General features: G+C 43.1%; 3 protein-coding genes across 4 annotated transcripts in view; all 3 read left to right on the forward strand.

Moving 5' to 3' along the window:
- slc25a34 (solute carrier family 25 member 34) overlaps window positions 1-4,213 on the forward strand; it is a 33,459-nt gene extending 29,246 nt beyond the window's left edge. For both annotated transcript variants that reach the window (XR_005478487.1, XR_005478488.1), the window contains 2 exons: window positions 1,632-2,582; window positions 3,885-4,213. The gene's annotated coding sequence lies outside the window, so the exon portion shown is untranslated. The remainder of the gene's footprint in view (window positions 1-1,631; window positions 2,583-3,884) is intronic.
- Window positions 4,214-6,553: 2,340 nt separating this feature from the next.
- LOC120063302 (filamin-binding LIM protein 1-like) lies at window positions 6,554-11,800 on the forward strand. Its single transcript, XM_039013597.1, has 8 exons — window positions 6,554-6,724; window positions 7,469-7,866; window positions 8,063-8,220; window positions 9,133-9,232; window positions 9,582-9,751; window positions 9,849-10,027; window positions 10,200-10,320; window positions 10,558-11,800. The coding sequence occupies exons 2-8, from the start codon at window positions 7,473-7,475 to the stop codon at window positions 10,669-10,671; spliced, it is 1,236 nt and encodes a 411-aa protein (XP_038869525.1). The 5' UTR covers window positions 6,554-6,724; window positions 7,469-7,472; the 3' UTR covers window positions 10,672-11,800.
- Window positions 11,801-16,209: 4,409 nt separating this feature from the next.
- Window positions 16,210-17,973, forward strand: part of LOC120021773 (msx2-interacting protein-like) — a 34,055-nt gene continuing 32,291 nt past the window's right edge. Inside the window, exon 1 of the mRNA XM_038965625.1 lies at window positions 16,210-16,305. Within this exon, the coding sequence (XP_038821553.1) occupies window positions 16,223-16,305 (83 nt within the window). The 5' untranslated portion in view covers window positions 16,210-16,222. The remainder of the gene's footprint in view (window positions 16,306-17,973) is intronic.

A 17,973-nucleotide genomic window follows, 5' to 3' on the forward strand; every position in this document is an offset into this window, starting at 1 on the left:
GGCTTGGGTGGGGTAAAGGGGGGAGAACTGGGAGGGGGTGGTGGAGAGGGTTGGATTTGGTTTGGGAGAAGGAGAAGGAGAAGGAAGCACTTAATTATACTACAATGTAATTTTATTTGATTTTTTGTGACTTGCAAACCCAGTGTAAAATGAATGGGTTCCTGGACAGATTAGGAAAGGATGTTGAATCATTATTATTCCTTGTTTATCATAACAACTAAGATTCAATGGTGGTTATTGGTAAGAAAGGAGAGGAGCTTTAGCCGGGGGATTGGGATGGGGTGACTGGGAGGGCATCAGACACTTCTCTGAGGTGTGCATGAGGCCCCCACTCATCCCATCTTGGTGGACTCTCCCCAAGTAGACCCCCACCAGCCACAATACTTTAATTAAATGTTTTAAGTAAAACAAACCGATCACAGTACTTAAGTGGCAGCCTTTCTTCAATATATGTATGATGAAATAATCCACTGTTTTTGTTTTGGTACATTAGGAGAGGAGTTGCTTTATGTTTTTTGTGCTTTTTGTGTGGCTTTTTCGTTAAATGTCTGCCCGTTCCACATGCCCACACACTCTAAATTTGTAATGTATACAATAACTATACTGAACAAAAATATAAACGTAACATACAACAATTTAAAAGATTTTACTGAGTTACAGTTTATATAAGGAAATCAGTGAATCGAATTGGATTTCACATGACTGGGAATACAGATATGCATCTGTTAACACATCTCCTTCGCATAGTTGATCGGGCTGTTGATTGTGGCCTGTTGAATGTTGTCCCACTCTTCTTCAATGGCTGTGCGAAGTTGCTGGATATTGGTGGAAATTGGAACGCGCTGTCGTACAGGCGTCCCAAACATGCTCAATGGGTGACATGTCTGCTGAGTATGCAGGCATTTTCAGCTTCCAGGAATTGTGTACAGATCCTTGCAACATGGGGCCGTGCATTCATCACCTCAAGTTTCAGCATGATAATGCACGGGCCCCATGTCGCAAGGATCTGTACACAATTCCTGGAAGCCGAAAATGTCCCAGTTCTTCCGTGGCCTGCATACTCACAAACATGAGGTGATGAATGCACATTATCTCTGTGCATTCAAATTGCCATTAATAAAACACAATTGTGTTCGTTGTCTGTAGCTTATGCCTGCCCATAACATAACCCCACCACCACCATGGGGCACTGTTCACAACGTTGACATCAGAAAACCGCTCGCCATTCCTTTTGTTTTGTAGGGGGGGGACAACTTGTTGGTATACTGTTTTACAGCGGATAAATGGTGTCATTTTCCCACACTGAATTTTCATACATTGCCATCCAAAAGAGCAATTGTCCAAGAAATTTACTTCAATGAGGATTTCTTACATTGTGACAGTGATGCATCATGAGAAAGCCTCACTTGTTCAGATAAGCACGAGATTCCCTTTCATCCTATTTATTGAATATCGGTGGAATTATCGTCCAATATATTGCTCTAGTTATCCCCTGCACACACAGCGGGAGTTTTGTCATCCACACAGCATGTTCTTTTTGGTTCCTAGTGTTATTTTAGTGTTGTGTTGGGTGTCCTTCATTCTTCCATTTATTCCTTAATCCATTCGTTACTGTATCCCTCTGTCTCCAGGATGTCCTCCCAGGCAGCACCCGGCTGATGCTGGTCCGGTGTTGGTTCTCAGGGGCTGTCCAGGGGCTGTGCTCTGAGCTGCAGTCTCCACTTTCTCCAAGAGGGGGCTCTACACTGCTGTCTCAGCCTCCTGGCCTCCGTTGGCTGCTGACGGGTCACTGCCAACTTCTCTGGTGCCATGTCTCTAGGCTCTACACCCGTCACAGCTTTGAATGCTACTTTTCGTTCTGCATCACCCTCCTGACCTCCGGCCGCTCTCCTTGCTGTGGAGAGCCGTTGTCCTGGCCTTCGGCCCGGTCTCGCCACAGTGCACCACCACGTCCAGTCAGAGGGGAGTCTCTGAAGTTCTGGGCGCCGCTGAACATGTGCTACATCCTGTTGGCGGTCTAAGTCCAAGGGGATGGATCAATCAGAACTTGATTTCCATTCAATCTTAGCAGGCAAAGAATGAGTTGAATCAGTCAACTGAGAGCAGTAGCACCAAAAATAGAATCGCCTCTTAGAAACGTAAAGATCGGGGTCTTGTTCAGTACATTTACATTTACATTTAAGTCATTTAGCAGACGCTCTTATCCAGAGCGACTTACAAATTGGAGGGCAGAAAACATTTAAAAACTGAGTGAAATGACGGGAAGTACGACCTCAATTTGGCCAATAAGAACACAGATTTTCATTTTCAGTCAATGTTTTGCTCCAGTGTACACTACTGAACATGACCCTAGTAGCGTCACATTTGTTAATTGAACTTCTCTATTGTCCTCCACAGAGGAGCAGCACTGCTGCCCGGGTAGTGAGGCCCTACTGCACACAGTGGCCCTGTGTATGGGGACCCTGCTGGTGCTCATGCTGACGGTAGGCCGCTAGACTGACATGCTCCTCATCCTCGTCACCTTCCTGGGGGGAGGCTGTCTGCCTGCTGCCCTCTCAGGTACTCCCTAAGTTCTGCCCCAGGTCAGTGTGGCCCCACAGCTTGAACACATCTCGCTCTCTCTGTTGCTCTGTTGGTCTTTCAGGTTTTCTATCACCCTCTCTCTGCAGGGACGGCAAAACATTTCTTCATAGGGCTGTGTGAAAACGATAGTTTTAAGCTTAGATATTTTTATGCTTAGAATTTCTGACAATGGGACGGCTATTTGTTAGTCAACTTGTCTAATTATACTGAACAAAAATATAAACACAACATGCAACTATTTCATTGATTTTACTTAGCTACAGTTCATGAGGAAATCAGTTAATTGAAATAAATAAATTAGGCCCTAATCTATGGATTTCACATGACTGGGAATACAGATATGGATCTATTGGTCACAGATACCTTAGGATCTTGTCACAGTATTTTTGTGCATTCAAATTGCCATCGAAAAAATGCAATTGTATTCGTTGTCCGTTGCCAATACCATAACCCCACCGCCACCATGGGGCACGCTGTTCACAACATTGACATTAGCAAACCGCTCGCCCACACGACGCCATACACATGGTCTGCGATTGATGCCGGTTGGACGTACTGCCAAATTCTCTAAAACAAGTTATGGTAGAGAAATTAACATACATTTTTTGGCAACAGTTCTGGTGGACATTCTTGCAGTCAGCATGCCAACTGCACGCTTCCTCAACTTGAGACATCTGTGGCATTGTTGACAACATTTTTGAGTGGACTTTTATTGTCCCCAGCACAAGGTGTACCTGTGTAAAGATCATGGTGTTTAATCAGCTTCTTGATATGTCACACCTGTCAGGTGGATGGATTATCTTGGCAAAGGAGAAATGCTCACTAACAGGGATGTAAACAAATTTGTGCACAACATTTTTGAGAAATACGTTTTTTTGTGCGTATGGAAAATATCTGGGGTTGTTTATTTCAGCGCATGAAACATGGGACCAACACGTTACATGTTGCGTTTTATATTTTTGTTCAGTGTTTGTCTATACATGCAGCTTCTCATCTCTCAACTTTGTCCCAGAAGACTAAATACAGCGGTGCTCACAAGAAAAATTTCATAAATCAAAAGAATGAATGCATCAATAATCTAGTGTAGTTGGCATCAGTTAAGTTCTCTTTCATTTCTGCTTCTCTCACAGAGCGAGGATGTTTAGGGACTAAGGAGAAAATGCAATACTTCTAAAACAGGGGAAAGGTTCTTCCTGTACAACATCAAATGATGTCAGTTTAACATATTTTATGGCACTGACTGTTGTGATTGCACGATAATAGTGTTCACTTCCCTCATGACAGCTTCTATTGTTCTTTAGGAGGGAGCAGAAGACATTCACAAGCAGATCTGTCTGGCATTCCAGAAGCCTGTCATCAGACAGCGACACACAGAAAGACTATCAGGCTGCAGAATACCACAACACAGACCAGTTACTGTTTCACTCTACCTCAGACAAAATACACTTTTACCTCAAATACAGCCATCTACTGGCCTGTCTCACTCAGTGATACTGTTGAAATCCAATACTGTCACCGTTTACATAGACATGTTAAGCTTTGATGTGGCGCAGCGGTCTGAAGCACTGCATTTCAGTGCCAGAGGCGTCACTACAGACACCCTGGTTCGATTCCAGGCTGTATCACAACCGGCTGTGATTGGGAGTCCCATAGCGCGGCGCACAATTGGCCCAGCGTCGTCCGGGTTTGGCTGGGGTAGGCTGTCATTGTAAATAAGAATTGTTTCTTAACTGACTTGCCTAGTTAAAGGTTAAAAAATACAAATAAATGATGTCACGTACACACCGTTTCTGTCATAAATCATATCAACATGAATGTTTGCTGTTTTATAACCTTGTTTGGACCTGTGAAGGGAGACCTAACCCTGCTTACACAAGGGGACTGATGTTTATTTACTCTTATCTTCTCTTGAATTATTAACCAGTCTATTACCATAGTGACAAGGGTGTGGTTGCTAGAGCCACAAATATACAGTTTGTTCCCTGGCTACGTGACTTATGTTATTATATAACTTTGCAGTAGATTTGTGGCATAGCTAGGTATTGTATGCTATTTAGCTTTACCAGATGTCCTGACCATTCAAAATATAACAGGTGTGTGTGTGTGTGTATTGTCTGTGTGCAGGCCCACCTATGGTGATCATTTCTATTATTTAAGAATCGTGGCAATACAGTGAGAGAAGGCGGGTGAATACAGAGTTAGCAGTTCAGTGGACGGTAAAATGGGGGGATGATTAAAAGGAGATGTAGAAGATAGAAGTTGAGAGTCGAAGAGCAGAGGGAGAGGTGTGTGTGTGGTAACTGTTGTCTGCACTGGGTGTATCTTTTCCTTTTAAAAACCTGTCATCAACACACCCAGTTGCACAACTCTAGGACATTTACATTTTAGTCATTTAGCAGACACTCTTGTCTAGGGCCACTTGTAGTCAAACAGGAAGTACAGACATGCTTCTTGCTTTATCGACTAATCCGAAAGAGAGAAATGAGACCGTGTTTGGTTTATGATGCCAGGGCTATGGCTAGGGTTTTAAATAGTTGCAGATGGAACCAGATTAGAGTTGAAACCGGGTTTTAGATATAGGCCACAGGAAGGGCCTTGTTTATTCAGTAGGACCCAAATGGGTCCTACTGAATCAACTGAAAAGCCATTTATTTCATAGAGATGTAACAATTTGGGCTGTTTTCCTACAATGGCCAACTCCCCTTACCCAATCATATGAGTTGCGTTGTCAGTTTCCTCCTTTTCTGCATCTGGGTTTCTGGGTTCTTGAAGAAGGGGGGGTGGGGGGGCTGTGGGGGAGGGGCCTAGATTTTAGAGGCTGATGTCATCACTGAGCATGCTCCCTCTTGCAGCTGTGACATCACCGCAGCGCAGCATTCCATTCTTCAGACACTGGAACAACATAGACCCCCTGACCCAGCTCCCCCTCTAGCAGCTCCCCTTCTCTCTCAAGCCACTTCTCTCCGTTTAACCTCTCTCACTCCGTTCTCTCATTTCTCTCTCACATCATCTCTTACACAGTTCTGCACTGGGCCTGTGCCTTTCTCCTTTTCACCCTTCCATTATCAAGCCCCCTATCTTTTCTGAATCTTTCAACGTTCAGCCTCCCCCCCCCCCCCCCCCCCTTCTCTTGCACAAGCTTCTCTCTGGCTGGAATGAGGGTGCAGGCTCCACAAGGTTACGCTCCACTCAACGGCAAAACATTTGCTGATAGAGCTGATAAAGTCCGACTCGGGAGAGGAGAGCTAATACCAGAACAGAGTTGATTTCTAACTCTCAGATCTCTCTCTTTCTCTCTGTCTGTACCGTTTCATTTTGCTGCTATTATTCCCGACACTGATTGAGAAGGGGGTTTGAATCTAACTTTAGTGAGAAGTAGACTTGTACTTTCTTTAGCCCTCAGCATTCAGTATTGGGGAAAAGGTAATACGTTCTTGTTGATTTACAGCACTGCATTAGAGACCAATAGTTAGTCAAGGCTAAATGAGAGAGCAAGAGTGAGTGATAGAACTGAGCGGGGGATGGGAAGAGAAAAATGAGGGGAAAGAAAGAAAAAAAGAGAAGGGAGACTCAATGAGGGAGGTAGGGAAAATAAAACTGACAGAACAATGAGGGAAAGCGGAGAAAGAGAGAGTGGGGAGAGGATAGCTACAGAAAGAGGGCAGCTGGAAAAGGCAGGTACAGTCACATCCTGTTGGATTTCAAAAGATAAAGAGGGGGGCCAGCATGTACTATGTGATACTGTACGTGCTGTGCGCATTACCAACGTGTGTGCGCGTGTGAGTATGCATGAGTGTTGAGCGGGAGCGTTTGTGCAGGACTACGCGTAGCCTGTGCGCCAGACTGCTTGTCTGAATGTGTCATGCTTTTTACTGCACTTTGTTGGTGATTAACTGTTCACCTTTTACGGTTGGGAAAGTGTTGTTGTCATTCAGCGGGAAAGGAAGGAGGAGGAGGGGGAGAGAGAGGGAGGGAGGTGCAGGAGGAAAAGGAGTGGCTTTCTGTAGATAGCTGTCCTTTCTGCCAGAGCTCGCCCTCTCAGTGGCGGCTTAGGAGTGACAATAGAGGAGCAGACCGGGTGTGCCGACACACAGAGAGGGAAAGACAGAATACAGAGCTGACGCCCACATTTTTCACTCAGGTACGTAACGGCACAGTAGAATATCAGATTTGATACGGAGAGGAATGAGGTTTTAGTTTTTCACTGTTACACTTAGGCCATTATTAGGAGTCTCATTTCAAAGTAGTTAGGCCGCAGAGAGGATGTGAGGCTTTGTGCTAGTGTGTGTGTGTGTGCGTGTGTGTGTGTGTGTACTCATGTGAGTGTGTATTTTTGACTGTTCAGGTATGTTTTTCATGCATGAGTTCAGCACACTGTATGTATGAATATTTTAGAAATGTTTGTGTACATGTACTATACTGCATGAGGGAGTGAAGCAGGTATGTGGTGTTTAAATGTATAGGTTATGTCAGCTGGTGTAAAAATGTCTTTTGGCACAGTTGACAGAGCGTGTACACCACCACACCTTTATGAAATGGAAGTTCAAGAGGTGACAATGCGAAGCTATTTCTTTCTGGTGGGCTAAACATTCTGTGCCATGACACAGATCAGGCGTACGTTCATGTATGAGTGTATGGGTGAGTGTTGAAACGGTAGGGATGACTAGGCATTCAAAAGACACCTCCCACAGGAATTTAGCACCATCGGGCCTCAGTGTGTTCAATAACCTCGACTGTATGCCTAGCTTGTCCCTCACACGTGCTAGTTACAGTGGGACGTTATATCAGCTTATCTTGATATAGCAATCAAGTAAGTCCTGTGTTGTTTAGTGTGTTTCATGTCGTACCTGACGGACTGTTGTGCATTGCATTCTGTGTGTTCCAGCATCATGGCGTCGGCTGCGCCGCAGAAGAGGATGGTATCCTCCGTCTTCATCACGCTGACGACCCCTTACAGAGCCACCGTCACTCAGCACCAACACGCGCGCACACACAGCGCCACCGCCAATGACATGCCACATGCAGCCACGCGGGTTAGCCCAGAGGACAGCAGCACCCGTAAGCCCAGTGTCGGTGACACGCAGCATGGTTCCATACGTAGGCAAGAGAGGACTCCGTCTGAGTCCAAGGGCAGTGCACAGAACGGGGACCAGAGTTCCACACCTTCCCTGGCCAGACCCTCAAAACCCAGACCTCCACCCAGCCCAGTGACCCCTAACCTCACCCTGGGTCCGGAAGACACGCAGCAGCAGACAGATACCGCAGCATACAAGGGTCCTGAGGGTAATGAGGAGCAGCCAGTACATTCATTACAAAAGCTGTCATTTTGCTGTGAAGAAATCTAGATATTACCATTTACATCTGACAGGATTGTTATGAATGATAACAAAGTACATTTTTAAATAACACGTTGACCGGCAGGGTTGTGATGTTGAATGCAGTGTTATTATTGCCACACTGGAACCTCTTTTCCTCACAGAGCTCCCTCCTCCACCTCCCCTTCCTCCTGTGTCTGTGGATGCTCAACTGACGGAGGATCTTGCACCTCTCCTGCCTCCTCCACCCGTACAGGAGACCCCAACTGCTCCCATCCTCCGACCTGTGTATCCAGACAGACCAACAGTGTCTGAACAACCGGTAAGATTGACCCTAGTATTCTACATCCCATGCCATGTTATTGCTAGCCCTGGCACGATGACCGTAGAAGTTGGTAAGGCTGTACAAACCGATGTGGGACCAGGCTATATTATTGCCGTTCAACGCCCTCCATGTTTAGATTTCTTCTGACAATACTATAGAACAGGTCCACATATATTTCTCACGAGACCTCATCTCTTGACCATTCTGTTGAAATGTTCAATAATGTCTTAGCAGGCCATGATACTGAGAGGTGCCATTCGCTGTGTGCAGAGACTCTGTAGTGTGCATGAAATCCGTTGAGGAGACAACAAGGATACATCTGTAGTACAGATTAGTGGGGGGAAAAACAGCTGTCTTTTGGATACAGTGGATGACACAGTACAAAAACACATTAGTACCCGCTTCTAAAGCACTTCTACGTTTTCTTTCGCCCCAAAAAATTCAGAAACAGGACTGTTGATCCCTCTCAGGGAAACTTTACCCTCCCTGTCACCCCATTATTCTGTTCTCTGTTCTCCAACTCTCAATCGAAACAATAACAGCACAAACCAATAAAGATGCCTCTCTCCTGAATGGAGAGAGCAGGACTATTGGGTACATGGAGTGTTGTTCCCCTTTCTCTGGGGCACTGGGGAGTTTATGTATTTTTGCTAAGAACACCCTGTGTGTGAGACCTTTCTCCGTTACCATGAACTGTAGCCCTCTCGATCCAGAAAGTTTGGACAAAAAAAAACTACAAAATGCTCAAATGTTGAGACAGAGAAAACAGAGTGAAAATTGTTTATTGACTTTACTTTAAAATGGCACTGTTGAGGAAGGCTGAAGAATAGCGTTTCTGTGTGCCAAACAAAATGATTAGTCACGCAAGTGAAGAATCTTTGACTTAATCCCCTTTTTTTTTACCCACAGAGCTTTGCAGTGAATAGACAGCCAAAGCAAAGAACACCATCTAGTGGGGGGGAACAGAAGGAACCATCCCAGGAGCAGCTACAGATGATAGAGAGCAAGGGTAAGGTGAAACTGTGTCTGTGACCTTATAGAAATGTCACCCGGGTATGTCACTTTTCACAATTCACAGTTAAGATATCAGGGCTCGAATTACCCCCATAACAAATCAAGGACACCACATAACAATTGAAATATCAAATAATCCTCCCCCCACACACACACACACAATTGTCAGAGATTTTGACATTAGGCACCCTCAAGACTCAATGTGTAATTTTACCCTGCTTGATATGTGAATGTGTGCTTTGTAGAGGTGTGTGGATTCTGTGGGTAGCCTGTGAAATTTTACATGCGTTTTCCGGCACTTTTCACATTTGACACTTGACTTGATATCTGTGCTTGCTTCGTAGAGGTGTGTGGCTTCTGCCGTAAGCCTGTGGCTCTGAGTGAAACTGCCATAGAGGCTCTGAACAGGACATACCACGCCAGTTGCTTCCAGTGCAGACAGTGCCATATCCCTCTGGCCGGTAAACTGTACTACAATAAGGCAGGAATACCACTCTGTGAGGACTGTTACCAGGTATAAACAACCTCCTGGGGAGGAACAGTACATGTAGTAGAGATTGACTTAAGATGATGATGATGATGATGATGATAAACTACTCTCTTTCCTACAGGCCAGTTTGGAACTTTGCTGGGCATGTGGGGAAGTTATCAAAGACCATGTTATCCGTGCACTGGAAAGAGCTTACCACCCACCTTGCTTTATCTGTGCAACGTGCAGCCAACCAATTGGAGAGCAGAGATTCGCTCAGGGAGAGGTTGGGGAAGTGTATTGCCTCCAGGATTACTACAGGTAAACAAACGCATTACTACACAAATCTCCATCTTCTGTTCCCGACACACTCATGTATCCTGATTACCTGATGATGAGAGCTACTAAATGGGCTTGATGTTGTAATTGAAAATAATTCATCATGAATACATAATAATGAAATACTGTCCTCTATCTGATTTGTTTGTTGAAGGAAATACGCTCCCCAGTGTAGTGCCTGCCAGCAGCTGATCATTCCAAGAGAGGATGGCACGGACAGCTACACCGTGGAGTGCCTGGGACGCTCCTTCCACGAGGACTGCTATCGCTGTGAGGTACAGTACACGAACAAGAGAAAGGCTCTTTATATGTTAGTGTTATATGTGTTTGCTATATTTGCATGCCGATCTCAATCAGCTGAATAATTACTGGGGATTGGGTTCTTCACAATCAGTTCAAACAGCAAGAATAGAATAACGTTAGAATAGAATATCTTAATTTTTCCCAGAGGAAACTTTGGCTGTGGCATCTGCATCTCACAACCTTTTCCCTTTTATACACCCTGTGTTCAGGTCTGCAGTACCCAGCTCTCCCCAGAGCCAAACGACCATGGCTGCCATCCACTGGATGAGAGGGTGCTGTGTAAGTCTTGTCACCTGACCATGGTTCAGTCTGCCCAGCTCTAATACTGAACTCAGAATCAGGGCCCGTATTCAGGGTTGGGGAGTAACTGATTACATGTAGTCAAATACATGTATCTGATTACAAAAAAACTTAACCTTTAACAAGTTACGTTACCAACAATGTAATCCCATTACATGTAATGTAATCACATTACAGATGCTTTTGAAAATGTACTTCTTGGATTACTTTTTTTACTTTTACATTTAGGAAGAATGTTTGCGAAATGATGACACCTTTTTGTTTTCTCAATGACATTTAATTCAACATTGGAAAAAGGTGTACATTTAAGTGTGCTCCGCCTGAGCGAGTCTGAACACAAGTCAGAGACCACTATGATGACACACCAAATGTTTGATGGATCCTTTTTGTCTTCTTTAATGCCTCGTAAGGGGAAAGTAATCCAAAAGTAATATGATTACATTACTGAGTTTGGGTAATCCAAAAGTTATGTTGCTGATTGCAATTTTGGACAGGTAACTAACTAGTAACTGTAACCAAACGAATTACATTTAGAAAGTACCAAACCCTGCCCGTATTCATAAAGCGTCTCAGAAAAGCAGCGACGATCTAGGATCAGTTTTGCCTTTTCGATCGTAATGAATAAGATTGAATGGAAAGGGCAGACCTGATCCTAGATCAGCATTCCTACTCTGAGACCCTTTATGAATACGGGCCCAGGAACCAGGATGGGACGCTCCAACTGTGCAATGGAGCATATGGAGAGGCAGGCTGAAAGTCAACAGAGTAGGTCCTGATTGGATTGTAAAGGAGAAATATCGATGAAACTGGGAGAGAAGACGAACCTTCCTAGTTCTGCATCATGGGAATAAGTCGTTGGACTTCGAATGTAACAAACTTTCTTCATCACACAGCATTTAGAAATGATTTGCAATTATTGTTTACGTAGCAAGACATGTTTATCAATTGCCTCCTATACTTCTTTCAAAATTGATACCTTTGCACTCTTTTTTTTAACCCACACTAGTAAATGCACCAAAGATATTTATTCAACATACATTTTCAAGTATTTTGTCGTATGCGTTCTTTGAATATTATGTAGTGCTCAGTGCTGTATGTTCATTCTCAATATATCCTTTCATATGAGAAAATAAACTAATATATTATATAGTATTGTGCTTTGTTTTTTGTGTTTTTTGTTGCTTCCCTTGCCCTCTCCACATTGTCAATCTTTTTTGAGACAAGCATGTTCCATGTATGGCTTGCATGCATAATTTACTCAAGGAACACAGTGAACATTAACTAAGTAAAGAAACATATTAGTTATAGGATATATACAAGGAAAATGACCTATGCAAGAGGAATTAAACCAGAGGCTGTACAGTTCTAAGAAAATAAACCATGATGGGGGTGGACATGGTGTTATGCAATTTCCAAGCACAGTCGACGTGCCATTAAAACCTTCACAAATTAGTTTGGCCTACAAAGATGCTGTGGTCAATGACTTGCGTAATCGACACCCTTTAGAACAGAATATTCAACAAAGCCATGATACAAATAGGCTCTTTGATTTAGGAAGAATTACGTGTATTCTGTCAAACTACGTACATAATACATGCAGGTAAAGTGTGCCATGCCTTGTTAGCACAGGGTTGCCTTGGAATAAGCCATTTTGGGAGAATCACAGATCACCTCAGGCAACATACTAACCGAATGGTTTCTCAATTAATTAAAACCTCAGAGGCTGCATAGATGTGTTTGATAATGCGAAGTGTATAAGAGGTCATACAATAAGTTTTGTAGTGATTCCTATGTTGATGGTGTAAATAATATTTGTTGGTCTGTGGTATGTAATGAGGAACAACCAGACTGCAATTGACACATTTATGAAATTGCTTATTCCAGTTACTAATAAGCATGCATCCATAAAAAAAGAACTAAAAATGGTTAAATCACTGTGGATTGATGAGGAATTGAAAAATGTTATGGATGAGGCAAAAGGAATGGCAAATAAGTCTGGCTGCACAACCAATTGGCAACCGTACTGCAAATTGAGAAATCATGTGACTAAACTGAATAAAAAGAAGAATAAATTATACTATGAAACAAATAAATTATATAAAGAATGATAACAAGCTTTGGAGCTCTTTAAATACAATTTTGGGCAAAAATGCAAACTCAGCTCCATCATTCATTGAATCAGGTGGCTCATTCATCACAAAACCCACTGATATTGCCAATTACTTTAATTATGTTTTCATTGGCAAGATTAACAAATTTAGGCATGACATGCCAGCAACGAACTCTGACACTACACATCCAAATAAAACTGATAAAATTATAAAAGACAAGCGTTGTAATTTTGAATTCCGTAAAGTGAATGTGGAAAAGGTGAAAAAAGTAATGTTGTCTGTCAACAATAACAAGCCACTGGGGTCTGACAACTTGGATGGAAAATTACTGATAATAATAGCGGACAATATTGCCACTCCTATTTGCCATATATTCAATCTAAGCCTAATAGAAAGTGTATGCCCTCAGGCCTGGAGGAAAGCAAAAGTCATTCTGTTACCCAAGTATAGTAAAGCCCCCTTTACTGTCTCAAATAGCGGACCAATTAGCCTGTTACCAACCCTTACTAAACTTTTGGAAAAAAATGTGTTCAACCAGATACAATACTATTTTACTGTAAACAAATTGACAACAGACTTTCAGCACGCCTATAGGGAACGACATTCAACAAGCACGGCACTTACACAAATGACTGATGATTGGCTGAAAATATTCTGGGAGCTGTTTTGTTAAGACTTCAATGTGGCTTTTGACATTATCGGTCATAGTTTGCTGCTGGAAAAACGTGTGTTCCACTGGCTAAAGCCAGTGTGTCTATGAATGCGGATGACTCAACAATACACATCAGCTACCACAGCGAGTGAAATCACCGAAACACTTAACAAAGAGCTGCAGTTAGTTTCAGAAAGGGTGGCAAGGAATAAGTTAGTCCTAAATATTTCAGAAACTAAAAGCATTGTATTTGGGACAAATCATTCACTAAACCCTAAACCTCAATTAAACCTTGTAATTAATAATGTGGAAATTGAGCAAGATGATGCAACTAAACTGCTCGGAGTAACCCTGGGTTGTAAAACCATCATGGTCAAAACATATTGATACAACAGTAGCTAAGTCTGTCCATAATAAAGCGCTGCTCTGCCTTCTTAACAACACTATCAACAAGGCAGGTCCTACAGGCCCTAGTTTTGTCGTACCTGGACTACTGTTCAGTCGTGTGGTCAGGTGCTTCCAGACAAACTAAACACCTTCTTTGCCCGCTTTGAGGAAAATAGAGTGCCACTGTCGCAGCCCACTAACAAGGGCTGTGCAATTGGGTCCTGTACTTTCTGACGGGCCACCCCTGGTGGTGCAGGTAGGAAACAACATCTCCACTTCACTGACCCTCAACACTGGGGCCCCACAAGAGTGCATGCTCAGCCCCCTCCTGTACTCCCTGTTCACCCATGACTGCGTGGCCATGCACGCCTCCAACTCAATCATCAAGTTTGCAAACGACACAACAGTAGTGGGCTTGATTACCAAATAAGACGAGACAGCCTACAGGGAGGAGGTGAGGACACTCGGAGTGTGGTGTCAGGAAAACATCTCACTCAACGTCAACAAAACCATGGAGATGATCATGGACTTCAAGAAACAGCAGAGGGAGCACCCCCCTATTCACATCGAAGGGACAGTAGTGGAGAAGGTGGAAAGTTTTAAGTTCCTCGGCATACACATCACAGACAAACTGAAATGGTCCACCCGCACAGACAGTGTGGTGAAGAAGGCGCAACAGCGCCTCTTCAACCTCAGGAGGCTGAAGAAATTTGGCGTGTCACCTAAAACTCGGACAAACTTTTACAGATGCAAAATCGAGAGCATCCTGTCGGACTGTATCACCGCCTGGTACGGCAACTGCACAGCTTTCAACTGCAAGGCTCTCCAGAGGGTGGTGCGGTCTGCACAACGCATCACCGGGGGCAAACTACCTGCCCTCCAAGACACCTACAGCACTGATGTCACAGGAAGGCCAGAAAGATCATCAAGGACATCAACCACCTGAGCCACTGCCTGTTCACCCCCGCTACCATCCAGAAGGCGAGGTCAGTACAGGTGCATCAAAGCTGGGACCGAGAGACTGAAAAACAGCTTCTATCTCAAGGCCATCAGACTGCTAAACAGCAATCACTAACTCAGAGAGCCTGCTGCCTACATAGAGACTCATATCAATGACCACTGTAATAAATGGATCACTAGTCACTTTAAACAATGCCACTTTAATAATGTTAGCATATCTTACATTGCTCATCTCATTACCATCTATTGCATCTTTCCTATGCCGCTCGGCCATCGCTCATCCATATATTTATATGTACATATTATTTTCCATCCCTTTAGATTTGTGTGTATTAGGTAGTTGTTGGGGAATTGTTAGATTACTTGTTAGATATTACTGCACTGTCGGAACTAGAAGCACAAGCATTTCGCTACACTCGCATTAACATTTGCTAACCATGTGTATGTGGCTAATAAAATTTGATTTGATTTGATTTGAGGGACCTCAGAAAATTACAATTGGCTCAGAACAGGGCAGCATGGCTGGCCCTTAAATGTACAAGGAGAGCTAACATTAATAATATGCATGTAAATCTCTCATGGCTCAAAGTGGAGGAGAGATTGACTTCATCACTCCTTGTTTTTGTAAGAAGTGTTGACATGCTGAATGCACAGAGGTTTCTGTCTAAACTACTAGCACACAGCTCGGACACCCATGCATACCCCACAAAACATGCCACCAGAGGTTTCTTCACAATCCCCAAGTCAAGAACAGAATCTGGGCGGTGCACAGTACTACATAGAACAGACACACACCCTACATTGTAAAATTGTTGTATGGTGGTTTTATACATTTTGTATTGTAGATATGTAGTGGTGTAATAATGTTATATGAAGTACTGTTTTATAGTTTGTTTTATGTGTGATGTAAGTTCCTTAATGTGTTTGGACCCCAGGAAGAGTTGCTGCTGCCTTTTAAGGACCCCTAAAAAATACAAAATACAAAGCCATAGGACTGCTACGACTTTTGACTAGACAGTATACAGTTTATGTCAAAATTGACCAGAATTGACTTTTCATGGGAGGTTAGGATAATTTACGCAGCAGATTAGGAGAATAAAAGTACCAGGTTATGATAATTAGGTTAAGGTTAGGAAACGGGTTAGGGTTATCTTAAATGCAACAAAAAAAACTATTTAAGAAATCAAGTTGACATAAACCGTATACCCTCTAGCCTTGAGTAGCTGTCGCATGATCTCGGGAGCGCGCAAGTCATGAGAAACGAAGCCGTCGTCACAGGGAAGCGCGCAGCTCGCACCCTATCTCTGGAGAATACTCACACATTCGGATGGATTGGGACGGAGCTAGGCCAAGATCATTTTTACACGGAATCACTCGTCGTTCATTTTGTAAGGCGGATTTCCCGACCAGCGGGGATTAAAACGTGCTAGAGCATATGTATGAAGGGGGAAAGTAACGTACAGTATGGTTCGGGAAACCAGACACCTTTGGGTGGGAAATTTACCCGAACATGTTCGAGAGGAGAAAATTGTCGAACATTTTAAACGGTAAGTTAATGTTACGCAAGAGGGTTATGGAGAGGTAGCGCGCGTTATGTCCAATAGCTAGCCAGCTGAGTTAGCTAACGTTAGCCATCATCTACATTCAACACCAAACGGCCTCTGTTGTTTGGAAGATTTTGCTTTGCCCTTGGTTAAAAATATCAACACACAACAGCGTGGCGCTTGCATAAAAAAGTCACAATTTGATGGATTCCAGCAAGCTGAAATGCCACTGAACGCTAGTTAGCTACCATTTTGTCGTCGCTCACTTTATGGGTAACTACAGCCTACAATCATGCCTGACTAGTTAAGCATGAAAGAAAGCTAACATGCTAGCTAGGTATTTAGCTAACTAATGTTGTTATTAAAATGTGTTAAGACACTTCGTCTAACTAGTTATGCTTTTACATCGTTAGTTGGATTACTTAATAATGAATAGGTTATCAAACTGTTGCGTTAAATGCATCGTTTATCCACGTTATTCTGAAGCTAGCTTCGTTTTAGATAGCTAGCATAATTCGCTATCGAAATATGTGGTGTTTGATTGCCTGGCGGCGAGTTGATCAACTTGCCAGTAAGGTGAAATATGAAAGCCCTCGCTTAACATATGGGCTTCGTGTTTCTATTGCTCGTTTAATGCATAATTCAACACGTCTTCCCTACAAGCTGTTCATATCGTCCGAAAATTGTCAACCATCAATCACACTGGATCCCCCAACGTCTGAAAACTAAAAGTTGCAGGGAGATACGTTATTGCGATTATAATAAAGGTAATTTGAACATTATATATCGTGATCCGCGACTTTACGCCTAGGTTCTAAGAACTAGCTTTCAGTCAGTGTTTGACTTTGGATGAAATAAGTGTGGGGGCTGTCTTTTTCCAAGTTGGTCCATTCGACTTTTCAACGATATTCACAAATTACAATATTCTATAGAGTCCTCTGATTATTCACTTAAGGGTTTATACACATTTCCCAAGACATTTAACATGTTCATGACTGTTATTGTAGCCTACATAAAAAGTATGCGTTATTGACACAGGAATGCTGCTATGTCTGAACCCATGGTGGCCAACTATCTCCTGCCGCTGTGCCCTTGATCAAGGCACTTAGCCCCCCGCACACAAAGTAGAACTGCACTGTTAGTCAAATGCTATCAAAATGTGGTCAACCCTCCATCTGGAGAACTCCTGGGTGTGTAGGCTTGGCTTTTGATCCAGCACAGAAACACACAAGTCTCCTTAATCAAGGTCCTGTTAAGCAGCTGATGTTTAGGCTACAATGTGGTTAGATCAGGGCATGAACAAAAGCCTGGACACCCTTGACATAAAAAAAAAAAAAAAAATGACAGCCAAATAATTAAATGATTTGTGCATAAAATGAATCAGGGATCAAATATTTTGTATTTATTTTACCTTTATTTAACTAGGCAAGTCAGTTAAGAACACATTCTTATTTTCAATGACGGTCTTGGAACAGTGGGTAAACTTCCTTTGTTCAGGGGCAGAACCACATTTTTACTGTGTCAGCTCGGGGATTCGATCTTGCAACCTTTCGGTTACTAGTCCAATTCTCTAACCACTAGGCTACTTGCCGCCTCAAATGGATACTTCAAAGCAAGGTATCTAACTGTGCATGTCTATATATAAGACTCAAATATTCCCGTTTCAGGGGA

This window comes from Salvelinus namaycush, chromosome 2, assembly GCF_016432855.1.
Source record: "Salvelinus namaycush isolate Seneca chromosome 2, SaNama_1.0, whole genome shotgun sequence".
NCBI lineage: Eukaryota > Metazoa > Chordata > Actinopteri > Salmoniformes > Salmonidae > Salvelinus > Salvelinus namaycush.